The sequence below is a fragment of the Mytilus edulis genome, chromosome 10, assembly GCF_963676685.1.
Source record: "Mytilus edulis chromosome 10, xbMytEdul2.2, whole genome shotgun sequence".
Classification (NCBI taxonomy): Eukaryota; Metazoa; Mollusca; class Bivalvia; order Mytilida; family Mytilidae; genus Mytilus; species Mytilus edulis.
In genome coordinates, this window is record NC_092353.1 from 73,444,067 (window position 1) to 73,462,133 (window position 18,067).

General features: G+C 32.0%; 1 protein-coding gene across 3 annotated transcripts; it reads left to right on the forward strand.

Moving 5' to 3' along the window:
* Position 1: 1 nt before the first annotated feature.
* LOC139491848 (arginyl-tRNA--protein transferase 1-like) lies at positions 2-18,067 on the forward strand. Of its 3 annotated transcripts, none has more exons than XM_071279745.1 (10): positions 2-285; positions 4,826-4,889; positions 5,837-6,210; positions 6,635-6,756; positions 9,136-9,225; positions 10,670-10,831; positions 11,351-11,544; positions 12,474-12,573; positions 13,722-13,839; positions 16,664-18,067. In XM_071279745.1, the coding sequence occupies exons 1-10, from the start codon at positions 186-188 to the stop codon at positions 16,843-16,845; spliced, it is 1,506 nt and encodes a 501-aa protein (XP_071135846.1). In that variant the 5' UTR covers positions 2-185; the 3' UTR covers positions 16,846-18,067. The 3 variants fall into 3 exon arrangements, with proteins under 3 accessions (XP_071135846.1, XP_071135845.1, XP_071135847.1); XM_071279744.1 differs by lacking the exon at positions 10,670-10,831 and adding an exon at positions 10,857-11,021; XM_071279746.1 differs by lacking the exon at positions 10,670-10,831 and adding an exon at positions 10,857-11,021 and having other exon boundaries at positions 9,139-9,225.

Sequence of the window (18,067 nt, forward strand, 5' to 3'; positions counted from 1 at the left end):
CTCTAATATTTATTCAGAAATTTCCCCTTTCTGGGGTTTCCCACTTAAGGATTAGATTTCATAGTTACTTTTTGTTCATTATTTTGTCAAACCTTCTTTTTGGAATCTATGAAATATTTTTTTAGCGTTTTTCCTTTAATAATTTGTCAAAGTGAAAGTAGCTTTCTGCACTGAATATCCTTATCATGGCGTCCAAGGATTCATACGGAATCGTTGAGTGGTATGGAAATGGAAACGGACACCGCTGTGGTTATTGTAAAAGTCCAAATGGCAACATTTCAGATGGTAATTTTTAATGAATAATTCTCCATAATTATAGATAGTAATTGTCATGATCAACATTAATGAAAACAACAAATATGAGAGTTGTTGGCATGTTGCCATGACAAATGAAGCATCAAATCCCTATAAAGTGTCTATCATGCTCAATATATTTATTTTGATAATCTGCAAAGAATCACAAAAATACTCTTCAGAAACTTTCAAAATTGTGTATGATTTGGGCAAACGAATAAAGATCTATATACATGTAGATCTGTCTTCACATTTGTTTTAGGGTTTCCCCTCTCCACCCTGGTATCAGGTCCGTTCGCGCCCAATATACTTTCGCACCCTACACGTTCGCACCTCGCACGTTCGCACCCCGCACGTTTGCACCCAAGGTCCGTTCGCACTCTACACGTTCGCGCCCAATTTTAATTCAAATACCAGTTGAATAATTGGAAAATCATGATTGTTGTTTTTAATTGCTTTCGTGTAAATACTGAATGTATTTATAGCTTGGTATGAGTAAAAGATTGAATATGTTAGATCATTTTAAATGAAAAACACAAAAGATAATTGTTTTTAACAGCTTGGTCCCTTTGATCTGAAACAATGAAACAATAAAATATAGCAATACACTATTATAACCAAAACATGATAAAATTTATTCAACACACAAAAAAAACGTAGTCAGAATCTCACTTCATTTTGAAACAAGTCAATGAAACAAAGTTATAGCAATTAATACACTAACCAAAAAATGATTACGAGTTATTCAACACAAAATAAATCGTTGACAGAATCCCACTTTATTTAGAAAGGAATCTTTTTTTTTTTTAACAATACACTATCCAAAACATGATTAAGATTTATTCAACACCAAAAAAAAAATGCTGTCTCACTTTATTTTGAGACAACGAAAACAATTATACTTATAAGAATACTATACTTGCCAAAACATGATTACAAAGTTATTAAACTCAAAACCAATTAAAGTTGGGCGCGAACATGTAGGGTGCGAATGGACTTTGGGTGCGAACATGTAGGGTGCGAAAGTGAAAGGGGGCGAACATGAGTGGGTGCGAACGTGAATGGGCGCGAACGGACCCGCAATTTTACACAGGATTACTTAAAAATCCTTTTGATTTACTTCACTTGTCTTGAAATTTCCCTTGCATTGCTGCAGTCTTTTTTTTATTTTGAATGACATCATTTTGTCTTCAAACATGAGATTTATTCTAGAAAAAGATAATAATCATGATAATCTTCAATCATCATGGTCATTGATTTTTCAAAAATATGATATATATTTCACAAAATGGTTCAAGGAGGATTATTATGACCGTGCAAGGACTTTATATAGCCAGTCAAGGTGGTTAAAAAACCCAATACTTATTCAAATACAACATCTATAGACATAAATTTATATATATCAATGTAAAATGGCTGAATAAATAGTCAGGCCACACTTAAAAATATTTTGGTTTGCCCAAACTCTAACCAAAAATTAAGTCAATGGGTAGGTAGATAGGCATTTTCTTTTTTTTTTTTCAAAAAAAGAAATTGAAGTATCAGATGTTTATTAGTCTTCATGTCTATTTGATTAAAAAAAACTTCTTCAAATCAGGACAGTAAAAGAATTTGAGTAGGCAGCTTTTTTCTGGGAAGTTAGCGTTTGGGCAAACAAACCTATTATTTATTATGGCCCCAACGATTAATCTTACAGGGCGATGGATTATTTGGCATATCTTTGTAATCTTTGAGCCGGTGTTATATAGCCATTCTTCCCCCATGCCAGTTTTTCCCCCGGGGGTTGGAGAGGGGGAACATATCTCCCCAAAGGTTTGATTAAGTTTCACCCTTATAGGACTTCTTCTGAATGAAAGCTTTAAGGCGATGAGTATTTTTCTCAATCCATGCCTTTGATGGGTACTTTTACCTTGTGGTACAAAAATTATTTATCATGTAAAGTCAAAATCGTGGTTTAAGTAGTTGTATTCATTAGGTCAATGATACCAAGGGTTCACGAATGAGAATGGATGTGATCACTGCATCAGAATGTGCTTCGTTTGTATAAATATAACTTGTATGTATACATGGTATATATAAATACTTATCAATTTATATTAATACGGTGAAGCATTGGTACCGCTAAACTAATCAAAAAGTTAATATTCTTTTTTTAGGATAATAATTTCTAGCCGACTTTATAAATTTATAAAGGGGGAAAAACTAGCTCATCATGCCGCAAAGGGGAAAAATTGGCCTGATCCTCGTTTTCCCCCTATAACGTTGAGGGGGAAAAGTTGGATCATGCCAATTTTTCCGGGGGGAAATATTGGATCGATCCAGTTTTTCCCCCCGGAAAAATTGGCATGGGGGAAGAATGGCTATAGGACACCGGGTTCAGTGGTTGTTGTTGGTTCATGTCGTTTGTGTATGTTTTTTTTTGTAAATTATTTTGTAATCAATAATCCTGTTAGTTTTGTTTGTTTTGTTCCCTAATTTGTATGGTCGGAGCATTTTATAGCCGACTATATATGTTTTTTTCCCTCACTTTTGGAGGCCGTACAGTGGCCTTTTATTACTTACTACCAGGTCTGTGTAACTCCGGTGGATATTTGTATCATAAGTGCTATATCGTGGTCGACCCTATATATACACCTTTAGGGCAGGTGGAATATTTTTGTAGATCTTGTACAGCGAGTCACAATAATGGAGGTAATTCCTGTACTTCCACGTTTCCACTGCACGTCTCCCATGCTGGTTGGAGAGGGGGAACATATCTCCCCAAAGGTTTGATTAAGTTTCACCCTTATAGGACTTCTTCTTCTGAATGAAAGCTTTAAGGCGATGAGTATTTTTCTCAATCCATGCCTTTGATGGGTACTTTTACCTAGTGGTACAAAAATTATTTATCATGTAAAGTCAAAATCGTGGTTTAAGTAGTTGTATTCATTAGGTCAATGATACCAAGGGTTCACGAATGAGAATGGATGTGATCACTGCATCAGAATGTGCTTCGTTTGTATAAATATAACTTGTATGTATACATGGTATATATAAATACTTATCAATTTATATTAATAAGGTGAAGCTTTGGTACCGCTAAACTAATCAAAAAGTTAATATTCTTTTTTTAGGATAAAAATTTCTAGCCGACTTTATAAATTTATAAAGGGGGAAAAACTAGCTCATCATGCCGCAAAGGGGAAAAATTGGCCTGATCCTCGTTTTCCCCCTATAACGTTGAGGGGGAAAAGTTGGATCATGCCAATTTTTCCGGGGGGAAATATTGGATCGATCCAGTTTTTCCCCCCGGAAAAATTGGCATGGGGGAAGAATGGCTATAGGACACCGGGTTCAGTGGTTGTTGTTGGTTCATGTCGTTTGTGTATGTTTTTTTTTGTAAATTATTTTGTAATCAATAATCCTGTTAGTTTTGTTTGTTTTGTTCCCTAATTTGTATGGTCGGAGCATTTTATAGCCGACTATATATGTTTTTTTCCCTCACTTTTGGAGGCCGTACAGTGGCCTTTTATTACTTACTACCAGGTCTGTGTAACTCCGGTGGATATTTGTATCATAAGTGCTATATCGTGGTCGACCCTATATATACACCTTTAGGGCAGGTGGAATATTTTTGTAGATCTTGTACAGCGAGTCACAATAATGGAGGTAATTCCTGTACTTCCACGTTTCCACTGCACGTCTCCCATGCTGGTTGGAGAGGGGGAACATATCTCCCCTAGGTTTGATTAAGTTTCACCCTTATCGGACTTCTTCTTCTGAATGAAAGCTTTAAGGCGATGAGTATTTTTCTCAATCCATGCCTTTGATGGGTACTTTTACCTTGTGGTACAAATATTATTTATCATGTAAAGTCAAAATCGTGGTTTAAGTAGTTGTATTCATTAGGTCAATGATACCAAGGGTTCACGAATGAGAATGGATGTGATCACTGCATCAGAATGTGCTTCGTTTGTATAAATATAACTTGTATGTATACATGGTATATATAAATACTTATCAATTTATATTAATACGGTGAAGCTTTGGTACCGCTAAACTAATCAAAAAGTTAATATTCTTTTTTTAGGATAAAAATTTCTAGCCGACGTTATAAATTTATAAAGGGGGAAAAACTAGCTCATCATGCTGCAAAGGGGAAAAATTGGCCTGATCCTCGTTTTCCCCCTATAATGTTGAGGGGGAAAAGTTGGATCATGCCAATTTTTCCGGGGGGAAATATTGGAACGATCCAGTTTTCCCCCCCCGGAAAAATTGGCATGGGGGAAGAATGGCTATAGGACACCGGGTTTAGAAATTTTAAAATTGTATCAGCGTCTGTGGTGTCTGCTTAATTTGTATAATCTTTCAAGATTTTGATAGTGTCTCAATTTGAATATATTGACATGATTCATTTGACATAGTGCTATTAACGAAGAATGATATAGATCTGTTATCCGAAATATCATATATTTGTTCATTTTATAGTTATTTAATGATGATGTTGTACCCTTTTGACTTGCTATATATATATATCAATGTATATTTGAAGGAATGTGGGCACATGCCTTAACTGTACAGAACTATCAAGATCTAATTGACAGAGGATGGAGAAGGTATGTTGTTCTATGTTTATGAAACTGATGAACGGCTTTTGTAGCCAAAAATAGTAATGATTTTAGAGTATGTAATTTGTCACCTACCAAAGAATTTACTTTAGGTTTGCATCAAGTCTGCCTGTCTGTCTATCATGGTCATTCCTTCAGTTTGGCAAATCAGTTTCACACTTTTTTTCTTCATGCTTGAACATATGTGAATCCTTATAATTAACTTTATTTCTCTTTAAAATTATAAACATGAGGCAAAATCATAACTCAATCTGTCACTTGTCATCATTAAACAATATTCCAAATATCAAATCAATACCTGTAAGTCCAGCTACATTGTAATAAGGTGAAAAAATACTTACTATGAATTTATTCATTTTTTCTTGGTACACATTTTCGTGGATTAAAAATACTTGCATTTTGTGGATATTTGATTTCGAGTTTCGCCTATGTCTGAATACATGGAATACAACCTTATAGAAAATGTGTTATTTGTTGAACAAATAAATTTGTGGTTTATTTGTACCCATGAAATACAAATAATAATGAATCCATTGTAGTCCTACAAAAATCAGAGGCTTGATATTGGATGATCATCAGTCAACAGTATGGATAAATTTTATATTTATATTACTTAGCAACTATAAGTCCTGTTAGCAAATGGTTAGTTATAAGTTAACAAAAATAAAAAAAGTCCTACATAAAGTTAAAATGATATAGTGGTTTCCGAAGGATGTTTTGGTGTGGTATTGCGCCCTGTCATGTTTCTTGATGCCCTGCCCTTTTAAGGAAAACGATTTGTCGCCATACCCCTTTTCCATCTTATTTTAAAAAGCCCATCTGTAAAATTTAATATTGGTTGAGACTAGTTATCAGATAATGTATTTAAGTTAACAAAAAACATATGGAACAATGTATGGATTTACTTTAACATTTTTTCTTCATATTTTTCTTAGGAGTGGAAAGTACTGTTACAAACCGCTAATGAACAAAACATGCTGTCCACATTATACCATAAAAATGGAGGCACTAAATTTTCGGATGAATAAATCTCACAAGAAGATAATTAAACAGGTCAACAAATATCTTATACATGGGATAAAACCAGGAGAGGTGAAAGGTCAAGATCAGGATGTTGCTCGAGATACCCCTCATTCAGAAGCAGGAAATGTACCAGAAGGGGAAACACCAACTGTTGAAGGGGAGACAACTCCAGGAGTAGAAAAAACAGAAACCTTATCACCTCCAAAACCAGAAACAGTGAAGGATTGTTCAATGGATATAAGTAAATCAGAAGAAGCTTCAAAATCAAAAAAGGAAATCAGAAAGGGTAAATATTTTATGTATATAAAAGTTGTTTGGGACTATGGGTACAGTACTCAAGTTCAAGGTGGATTAGAAAAAAAAGTTGTTTTAAAAAAATAATTTCAGTTTAGAAAAATATAAAAAAAAAACAACGTAATTTTGTTTGATTTGAAACTCACTTTTATTTAATTCTAGAAAACATGTCTCTCCTCAAATTAACATAACAATTATTGTATACATACCCCTGGAAACAGTTATAGAAATAAGAGAAAACTAAAACCCATACTGTATAAAAGTGGCTAGCTATAAAGTATATTGCTTTGACATCATGTAAAATGTAATAAACTAAAAATATGGAATGTTTTACTGGATTTGGGTTACAGGCCTCAGGTTTTGACCAGTCACAAATAATTTTTTTTATACTCAATACATGATTTATTTGATTTCAGGGCAAGGAGCAGATCCAAACAAACCACCATGTCGTAAAGCTAAAGATATCAGGATGGAGTTGAAGAAGAAAAAATTACTAGCGGCAGGCAAGGATCCGCAGGAAGTGGAAGAAATGTTTCAGGTAAAAAAAAGTTATTTCTTTTAGTTACAAATGTAAGTTATCCTGTTTTGCTCACCTCAAACCTGAAATGTTGATTTTTACTGTTTTTTTTGCAATCTTGACTGTTATCTAAAAAACTAGAAGTTAGATTAAACGTGTAATTCATAAAAATGATCACCCACACAATGAGTTACTATAATTCAGGGGACCCTCTATGGCTGAGTTTTCTAAGTAGTCTACTTTATCACAAGCCTGTCTACTCTGAGGTTGTGAGTTTGCATCTTGAATGTGGCAGATGCACTCAATTTCAATCTTAATTGACAACGATTATCAGTTTTCCTACCAAAGTTCTATCTGGGCACTCCAGATTCCTCAACCAATAAAAATTGACTGCCATGAAATAACACAATTGTGCTGAAAGGGACGTACAACACCAATCAATCATCAATGAATTAATTCATGCGTATTATAATCTAGGACATTTCAAACAATGTATTACCAATGTTATTTCAACTGATCGGGCGGAGTTTATGTTTTAATTTGCATAAGGACAGTCTATTTGAAGATGTGTGTGATAAGGATGATTGCCGTTATAATTATTACTGATTTCTAATCGCCTATCAGTGTCATCAAATGAATTTACAAAACAATGATTGCACACTTTATTGATGAGTTTATCCTAAAACACCTATGTTAAGATGGACTGGTTTATTATGAGCGAACCGGCTAGACTCCGCCCAGTCAAGTGAAATAACTTGAGTAATACACCATATTAAGGGGCTCACGGGTCTAAATCAATTTTTTTTTTCTAATATAGGATTTCCTTATATTTTTCTATAAATGAACTTTATCTTATACTTAAAATAAAAATAAAATAAAAAATGGGGGTCATCGTTCATTTACGCTCACAATCTGCTTTCGAAAGAAACATACATTTTTGTAAAGGTACTTTTTTCTGTTGAACTATTAGGAGAAATAGAGGTAACTTCGAAATAAAAAAATAACCTAATTACAGAAATAGCTTAAATTTTACAATTATTAAGTTTATGTACAGCTTATTTAAAAACAATAATAAAAAATATAGGTCACCGATGTGTTCAAAAAGATATTCCAATTTTAAAGCCAAAAAATGGCATTTTTGGACCAAAGGGAGATAATTTGGAGCTTTTTCAATGGTATAAACATTTTAAAAGTCATCTGGGGGCAAACAGAATCGATTTTATTGCTTGATTTTTGTACCATATCATAAAGTAATAGCTAATATTGTAAGAAATAAAATTTGTAATAAAAAAACAAATGTTTAATTTTTTGCTGAAAATTTTGTACCCGTGAGCCTGCGATGGTTGATGTGATTTGTTGAAATGTTGCAGTCATCCAAAACAATCTTAGATAAAAGTTTTCAAAATTGTAATTGGATTTTTTGACATGGATCAGTTATCCCACATGTACAAAGAAAGTTGATTGGAATTGGGTTAATCATACATGATGATAACTAGTTTATATTTTTTTACCAAAAGTTAACTTTTTATTTTGCATAACAATGTTATTTTATTTACAAAATTGTTCAACTCATTAAATTCAAAACAAAATGGATGACTTATGTTGAAGAAGCTAATTAACTTATGAATATAAAAGCTGTCATGCTGAATGATTTGGGATTTCGCCCCATCATGGTTGTAATGTAACATTCTTTGAAGATGAAGAACAACAATGAATGTACTGCACCTTTGATTTTTGTTTTTTTAACTTTATAAACATATACTGATTTTTCTCATGGATGGATACCCTATAACCTTTCTTTTCTATTTTGTAGCACATGCCAAGATTAAGGTCAAAATTTTAACTCATATTTTGAAGGCATTTTTATTTAGATTGTGCTAATCTTAACAGAATTTTTTTTTGAAAAATTGAGCTTAACAATATTATGTTCAATATTTAGTCAGAAGCAAAACATTTTTGAAAGACATTTGTTTTTGTATTGTTTTTATTTTTACATATTTTTTTAAGAGAAGATAACTTTTTACAAAGTTATATGTTATTTAATGAATGGCTATTACTTATTTTGAATTTATTGAACCATAAAATTAATTTTTGACTCTTCACATTGAATAATCCGTGAAGGCTAAAAAAAAAAGGCTCAAAGAACTTTTTATATTATTTATGTTAACAATTACAACGTACACACTGTTGGCGTATGAATACACAACGTCAGAGTGGGCGTGTCGCCATAAAAAAAATTGACAACATTGAAAATAAAACTAATACTTTTAACCAATCAGAAGACAATGAATACACCAAATTTATTTATATTTCGTTAGAAGCAAAAATCATTTCAAATATATTTGTATACAGTTTTTAGTTGTGATGATTTTTAAAACAGAACTGTTGTTATTTTGACAGAAGAAGAGCAATTCTACAGATGGTGTTAAAACTCTGGAGGACTATTTAAATGAACCTTCAAACACAGAAAAATGTGCTCATAAATTAGAGGTAAGCGTATGAATTTAATAAATCATTAAAAATACAGACCTAAATTTGAAAGCTTGATAGAAAATCTACTAATTAACATGTTGAAGAGTTTTTTTTATCGTTTAATCCTTTTTCTTATTAAACTTGATTGAAGAATAATGAAGGAACAAAGATGAATATACAATGAAAAAACTGCAACTGTCATACAAGTGAGAGGTTGGCTAGCTATAAAATTAGGTTTAATCTACTATTTTCTACATAAGGAAAAGCTATTACCAGGTCAATTGTTTTCATTTGTTGATGTTTTTGAGCTTTTGATTTTGGCCGTGGATAACAGACTTTCCAATTTGAGTTTTCCTTGGAGTATTTTTGTAATTTTACTCTTTGAAAAAAGGTATGGAGTATTTTTGTCAAGAAAGCTTACGATTTGAAGAAAAACATTTAAGATTAAGAAGATGACTATCTAAATCAAAATTAAGGAAGAATTTTATATTTAAGGTGGTACCAAACACCTTGACTAAAATTAATTTAGGTTGTTTAATCTTCATTAAATTTTGACAAAATATTTACTTTGTCCTTTTGACGAAAATATAAAAATTAGAAAAACTTGAACCAAACACTTCCTTGTAAAAGTGTCATTGGATATATAGCAATTTAACAAACACTTAGTTTGATCATTGATATTCAGATAAGGGCTGTTCCAGAAAAAAATGTATGGGGGGTTGGGGGGTTGGAAGGCACATTATATTGATAATACATGGTTGATGGGTATAAGAGCAACTTTTCACACTATAATGTATTATAATTCTCAATTACAATTGTCTGGGTGGCGGGTGCTGACAAAAACTGCCTTGCAACCACCTCCCCCAAAGGCCATACATTTTTTCTGGAATTTTCAGAAGTTTTCTAAACACTAAATTGGGATTGAAAACGTTCAGTATATTTTTACAGAGTTATCTCCCTGTAGTGTTATGTACCACCTTAACAGACAAAACCTGAAGTAATTATTTTAAAAAGTCACTAATATTCTACCTTTTTATTATTTGAATACTGAAAGAAAAAGTTTCCATAGAGAAATATACAATCAAATTAAAAACAAGCAAAATGTTAAAACATTGGACATTTACCAAAAGTTGACCAACTTTAAAATCAATTGCATATAGAATTTTTTTATCCCAATGTCTCATATATTGCTTGTTGCTGTATATATATAGCTTCTCTCCTGGTACCCCTGTTTCCTCAAACTTCAAACACGATAAAGCCAGGGTCTTTGAAAGTGGTGTTAAACATTAACAAACAACCCAAAAATATTTATTTTTTCTTCAGGTCTAAATTTGCTTAATTTTCAAGAAGTTGGACAGTTTCAATATATGTATAGACTAAAACATCAAGTTCATTGTTTTTATTTGCCAATGAAGTTCAAACTTTTAGATTAAACCCCCAATTATCTTGATTTCAATTTCAGATAAAACTTGTAAGGTCTAATCCAAGATCACAAGAATTTGAAGACTCTTTTAAAGAGTCACATTCTGTTTATCATTCCTACCAAATGAAAATCCATGGAGATCCTCCAAGCAAGCCTTCAGAAGCACAGTACACTCGATTCTTATGTGATTCACCTCTTGAGGTAACTATATCGTTTCTAATTCTAGATTAAACTGATTAGAAGTAACCCACGGCAACGTCCAGAATTTGTTAACAGCTTTAAAGAATCACATCTAGTCTTTAAGAAATACCAAATGTCCATACATCATGAAGATGAAAGTGACTGTGATCTAAGTCAGTTTGAAAATTTTCTAGTTGATTCTCCACTCAAGGTAAAGATTTGGAAGTTTTAATGTTAGGCTGCTTTTTTAATGGATAATTATTTAATTTGATAAGAAAGCAGAAGATTAGTTTGCAAGACCTCTATGCAACAGAAATGCAGCATATTTGTGGAAGATTATTAAATTTAATGTAAAAGTTTTGACTGGTAAAAGAAAAAAATCAAAGAAAAATAAATAAGGTGGACAATTTAAATTCATGCATTATGATTCTTTCTTAATGATTTTTTGCCAGTACATTTTTTCCCTGACAAAATGAGATAATGCATATACTAAAAAATGCCAGCAAAAAGCAATATTTAAATAACATTTATTTCTTACAGGAGACAAAAGGAGAAGATAAAACACATGGTCGTGTGTCCATGGGATATGGATCCTTTCATCAGCATTATATACTGGATGGGAAAGTTATAGCTGTTGGTGTGGTAGACATTCTCCCCCACTGTATATCATCTGTTTATTTATACTACCATCCTGATTATTCATTTCTAGCTCTAGGAACTTATACAGCCTTACAGTAAGTCATTTATAGCTGTTGGTGTTGTAGACATTCTCCCCCACTGTATATCATCTGTTTATTTATACTACCATCCTGATTATTCATTTTTAGCTCTAGGAACTTATAAAGCCTTACAGTAAATGCAGTAAGTCATTTATGTTAGAGTAACAGACCTGTGGAAATAGTGTTAGCCAAACAGTTAAAAAAGACATATTGCCTGACCAATACTACAAATATTGGCAGCTTTTAGACAATTTCTATAAGACATTTTATCAGAGATCTTTGACCAGCCAAAATATGTATAATTGATTGACTGATTGGGGTTTAATTCCACTTTCTACACTATTGTGCTATTTCGTGGTGATTAGATAGTACTGGTGGAGAAAGCCAGAGTTCCTTGAGAGAATCAAGACATGGTAGGAATCCTTACATTCCTTGTCAATTAAGATGTGAGTTGAATGCACCTGCCATCTGCAGAATAAGAACTCATAACCTCAGTTTTGACAGGCTTGTGATTCAGTAGTTTAACTACTTAGACCACTCGTCCACCAAGGCCATAAAATACACATGAAAGGTCAGACAGCCTGATTTAATACATCACGAAAAGTTAAATATGGTAAAAATGTGGTCAATTCAACTACATATTTACAGAAACAAAATATAGTAGATACATTTTTGTATTCAAACAGAAAAAAATTATACATGTAAAAGAATGTGACATTTAGCATGGTGAATATCACTTTTTGTTAAACTTGTGATAATTCTGTTTTATTCAAAATCCAGTTTATATAGAAAGACCTACACAAGAAATACCAATATTAAACTAGATAAATGTATACTATTACATGTTTACTTTTGGTAATGTTATGAATGATATATTCTATTGTTGTACAATACATGTATTGCTCTTTACTCCTCTATAATATTGATGCCCTTTTATTTTTCAGGGAAATAGCATTTACAAGATCCTTGAATAAGATGGATCAAGAACTGAAATATTATTATATGGGTTATTATATACATTCCTGTCCTAAAATGGTATACAAGGTAATGAATTATGAGTTTTTTGGTACATTCAAGAGCAGCTGACAGAAAAATTGCCTACAATTTTATTTGAGCAAAGGGTCAAATGGAAAAAGTTACCACTTATTTGAGAATTAAGTTTACGGTCAATTCATAAATTTTACAGTTAACTTAACAGGAAGTTTTTGAGTGGAGTGCATCCTTATCATTTTTACTATACATCTATATTAACTAAACTTTTTATGGCCCTGACTTAAGGGCATTATGTATTTAAGTCTTTGCGTCCGCCCATTCATTCGTCTTTTCGTCCATCTACCCTGCTTTAGGTTAAAATTTTTGGTCAATATAAAAAAGAAGATGTGGTATGATTGCCAATGAGACAACTATCCACAAAAGACCAAAATGACACAGACATTAACAACTTTAGGTCACCGTATGGCCTTCAACAATGAGCAAAGCCCATACCACATAGTCAGCTATAACATGTATAAAAGACCCCGATGAGACAATGTAAAACAATTCAAACGAGTTTGTTTTGAATGAAGTTCAAGTCTAATCAACTTGGAACTTATTAAATATTTTCCCTATGATATGATCTTTGGAATTTTAATGCCCAATTGGAGTTTTGACCCCAGTTTCACAGTCCACTAAAAATGGAAAATGATAGTGCAGGTGGGACATCCAAGTACTATAAACACATTCTTGTTGGTTTATGTTTGACAGCTTGTATTCAAATGCTCTAATGACAATAGAAAAAATTACAACCTATTTCAGATTCTTTAAGTAAAAATAGAGATATATACATGTATTGCTAAATTATAGATTTCTTTAAAACATGTAATTTAGAAGAGAGGCAAAAGATACCAAAGGGACATTTAAATACATGTCAAAAAGCAGCCTACAAAAATTATCTGACAACCCTGCCGCCAACCCACCTCCTCTAAAAAACAAACAAAACAAGAGACAAAGAACAGGACACAGAGTCAATACACAATATAGAAACTAAAGACTGAGCAACACAAACCCCATCATAAACTAGAGATGATCTCAGAATTAGGATGTGATACTAAAAAATACTCCGTGTAAACTTATCGATGAAATACAGGTGATTAGATTTATGATCCCAAGGTACCGGTATTAATTTTGATTATTAATTAGCTGTTATATTGCAGGGTCAGTATTATCCTTCCTTGCTTTTATGTCCTGAGAGTTACACATGGCAGCCTATAGAGAAATGTAGACCGAAATTAGACCAGAACAGATACTCTAGATTGGCTCCAGAGGGAGTTGGTATGTTCAATATGATACAGAGTACAATTTTATTTTGTTTGTCATATGACTTTTGGTTTGAGTCCCCTCTTTAAAAATTGCTGGATCCATTCAGAAAACAAATTTATATTTCAGCAGAGCAGCCCCTTATGATTTTTATTCTACCGCAAAATTTTTATTCAACCGCAAAATTTTTAAGTGTTGTATAATGGTATATCATTTAGTCGTCCGAAGACGCACTTAGTTTCTGGACAATAACTTTAGATTAAGTGAATGGATCTCTATAAATATTTATCAGAAGGTTGAGATTGATTTTTGGGGTTATGATCCCAATAGTTTAGGAATTGGGCCAAAAAGGGGGCCCAAAATAAGCATTTTTTTTTTAGTAGTTTTCAAACAATAACTTGTGTTTAAGTGGATGAATCTCTCTGAAGTTATACTACAAATTTCCATACCATTAAATGATGGTTAGTAATGACTTTGGGGGGTTATGGGTCAAAATGTTTTGGAATTAGGGGCAAAAAAGGGGGGGTGGTAGTAGTTTTTTTTTTTTTTAATTTCTCAAATTTAAAATTTTTGAAAAGTTTTAAGAAGAAATCTTTAATTGCATAATATTGCATAATAGAGTTGTAAGATCTTGACATTTGTTTTGTGTTGTCAGAAACTCATATTTTGTCAAGAATTTGACCACAATCCAAATTCAGAGCTGTATCAAGCTTGAATGTTGTGTCCATACTTGCCCCAACTGTTCAGGGTTCGACCTCTGCAGTTAATAAAGCTGCGCCCTGCAGAGCACCTGGTTTAATATGTCTATCTACATCAATAAAACTCTTCAAGTACATGCCAAAAAGCTCATATTCAAATGTTAATATGACAAACTTGAGAAATACAGAGAAATTCCTGCAGTGAAATAGAAACAACTAAATTTTAGAGTCAAGTGTAAGGGTATAGGGCCACAATTAAAAATATTTCAGTTTGCCCAAAGCCGACCCATGATGACTGAGTGTGGGTAGGTAGGTAGGCAAATTCTTTTTTTTATTTTTTTTTTTTATTATTTTTTATCAGAATTTGCATGAAAATATCTAAAGATCTTAAAACAGTATATCTTTTTTTTTCTCCGTCAAACGTTTGTAGAGACAACCAAAAGCCATGAATTTAAAACCTCTATAAATAAATTAGTCTACTATATGATTTGTATCCTGAGATGTTTATAACCCTGACAATTGCTAACTGTGTGAAAGGGCTGGTGGATTTATGAAGTGATTTTCAACAGTTCCATCAACACGATGTTTGTGTAAAATAAATATCAGCTGATTATGCATGTTATATTTGTTTGCAGTTTTTAAATCCTATTTCTATTAAAAATTAAATAGATTAAATGTCCTAAAATATTTATATGAGTTATTATCTACCATCCTTAGGCAGCAACCATTTGATTTTCTGGGGGGGCTATGTTTTTTTTTTCTGTACAAACTTTTTTTTTCGCCTGCGGCGAAAAACAATCTATTTTTTTCGCGACAAGTCGAAAACAATTTTTTTCTTTCAGTTTTAGCATTACAAATAGTGGCAGCTGAGGATGAAACAAACAATTTTTTTTTTCTCAGAATCAAAAACAAATTATTTTTTTCTCCAAAAACTGGAAACAAACTTTTTTTTCCCAAAAAAACCATAGCCCCCCCCAGAAAATCAAATGGTTGCTGCCTTAGTTTGTGTCTTTTTTATGTTTTGAAAAAAAAATTACATTTTACATTATCACACAGGTAAACTAATTTGGCTATAAATAGATCAAATCATGTTCTGTAGAATCTCCAAACTAAAAACGTATTTGTTATGATTTTATTTCATTAAATAATCAAGTTTAATTTTTGAAAATAATCATTATTGATAAAATATAATTGCATAAAATTAACGTTTTCTGAAGACTATTTATTTTTAGGTCATGGTTCTAGAGGCTTCCTCACAAATTTGTATAAAAATCCAATATGGCGTCTATAACATGTTTTTACTTTTGCACATGTGAAAAAAATATTTCTGACAAAAGTCAGATTTCTCTTGTCAAAAGGGATTTATATTTATATTGCAATAAATTATTCAGAAGGAGTTACATTCAGTTAAGATTATATTTCTGATTCTGTGAGCAATTATAGTTTTATCAAATTCTCCCAAACAGCAACGTACCGATCTTGTCTAATGAGACTTGTAAATTTGAACTATTTGAATAAAAGGGCATCTAATTTACATGATAAAGGAAGATTATAATTAAACACAACAATTTATCAAGCAAAAATTCCTTTTTATTCAGTAAAAACAAAATCTTCTTGCAAGATAGTAAATTCGCAACTTCCAGATCCATTTCCTGTCAGAATAACATTGAAAATATTCGATTGCACATGGTTTTGAACAAATCTACCTGAATATTCTTATCAGATATTCGATAACACGATGAAATTAACATTGAGCATATAGGTAAGGGTTTGGTAGTACAGACAACTACAGCGTAAAAAAACTGTGCCACTTCACATGTTTTACTTCTTTACGTTTGTTAAATCAGAAGATAAAAACAGAGAATATCGATTAACTGCGTCTCTTATACGCTTTCTTTTAATCTTATTCACAGTTACTTTCAAACGCAAAGACGACAAACATTAAGTTTTGTACGATAACGGAGCGGACCCAAAAAAAAAACCTAAAAAAAAAATTTCTTCAAAAAAACGTCAAAAAAGAATTTGAGTCAGCGGGTTTATTTTGGGTCGGTCGCATTTGGGCAAACATACAATCTTTTTATTTTGGCCTAGTATTAAAAATGATTATTGACTTTTAAAATTTTTCAACTTTTTTTTTTCAGAGGATGAAAATCTAAATGTACCAGATGACCAGATTACAATTCTTTTTATGAGGCAGTTGATGAACTATACTATATATACACAACTTAATCCTAAGGCTAAAGATGCTAAAGCTGTTAAAAAGTACTCTCAACTCGTTGGAAAAAACGTTGCTTCAAATATGATGTTATTCAGATCAGGTTAAAAAAAAATACCTGTCAGGTTTTTGTTAGCCTCAGTTGACAATGTTTTCCCTTTGTAACAATCATTTCTATTACTTTCTAATTTATGTATTTATATTATGTTTATTTGATTTTTAATGACCGTACCTATTTAACCCTTTAATGTTCAACCACAGTGTTTTTAAAAAATGTTGCTTTGTGTTGTATGGGGTATATTGTTAAAAGTTGTGCAAAGAGTTTCAGAAAACCTTGTCAAATTGTATTTTGTTATTGCTAACCAGTCATTATGATGTTATACTGTAATTTGTTTTTGAATTTTTAACCGAATTATAGATTACAATGTATATGTTATAATAATATAAAAAAGAAGATGTGGTATGATTGCCAATGAGACAACTGTCCACAAGAGACCAAAATGACACAGACATTAACAACTATAGGTCACCATACGGCCTTCAACAATGAGCAAAGCCCATACCGCATAGTCAGCTAAGTTTTGTATGCAAGATGTAAAGTTTGTTATTATTTTGCTTGTTTGGAAAACTTTCTTTTTCATGTTCAGAAAGGTACACATATATGTCTGTATTGCAGTTTGTGCAGTTTGTTGATATGGGACATATATATACCTAGCATGGTCAAAGGGTAAAGAAACAACAAATATGCCTCATGCTGTTTCTCTTCTTTAGTTTGTACATGTATCATATTAAACCCCTTAATGTAAACCCCAATTCGACCCTCAAAAATCCTATGAAACCAATTTTCTTGCACACAACAGTATGCCCTTGAATTACCTTCATTAAGTTTGTAGAACCAAGAAAATACCATACACATGAGCATTAAAAAAACAAAAGGGCTTGGTCTGAAACAAAGCAACAAATGTTTTCTTAGATCAGCTTTGACTGAGGAAATTACAACATGAAATAATTTATAAATGGTACAGAAGGAGGTATGATAAACATTTACCCCTAAAATTGCAATAAAGTTAAACTTTTCAAGCCTTTTAAAATGATGCTAATGTTGATAGGTTTAATATGGAGCTACTTTTTTTAGATATTTGATCTTTAAAAGATAACGGAAAGGCTGACTCAGACTTTTACTTTATATTTGCATTGGTTTTATTTTTGGCAAATAGTTTACGCTGCATTGAATGAAAAAAAAACCCAAGTAGTTTGAACATCTGACACAAAATTCCTTAACCTCGCCTAAAGAACATCTTTAAATGGTCATTTTACACATACACAAAAA

What these genes read in the sequence shown, in the direction of transcription:
- LOC139491848 (XM_071279744.1), top strand. Translation starts at nt 186, where the DNA reads ATGGCGTCCAAGGATTCATACGGAATCGTTGAGTGGTATGGAAATGGA. An exon ending in AAAAAAGGAAATCAGAAAGG is followed by an intron (nt 6,211 to 6,634) that starts GTAAATATTTTA and finishes ATTTGATTTCAG; the next exon opens with GGCAAGGAGCAGATCCAAAC. An exon ending in GGAACTTATACAGCCTTACA is followed by an intron (nt 11,545 to 12,473) that starts GTAAGTCATTTA and finishes TTTATTTTTCAG; the next exon opens with GGAAATAGCATTTACAAGAT.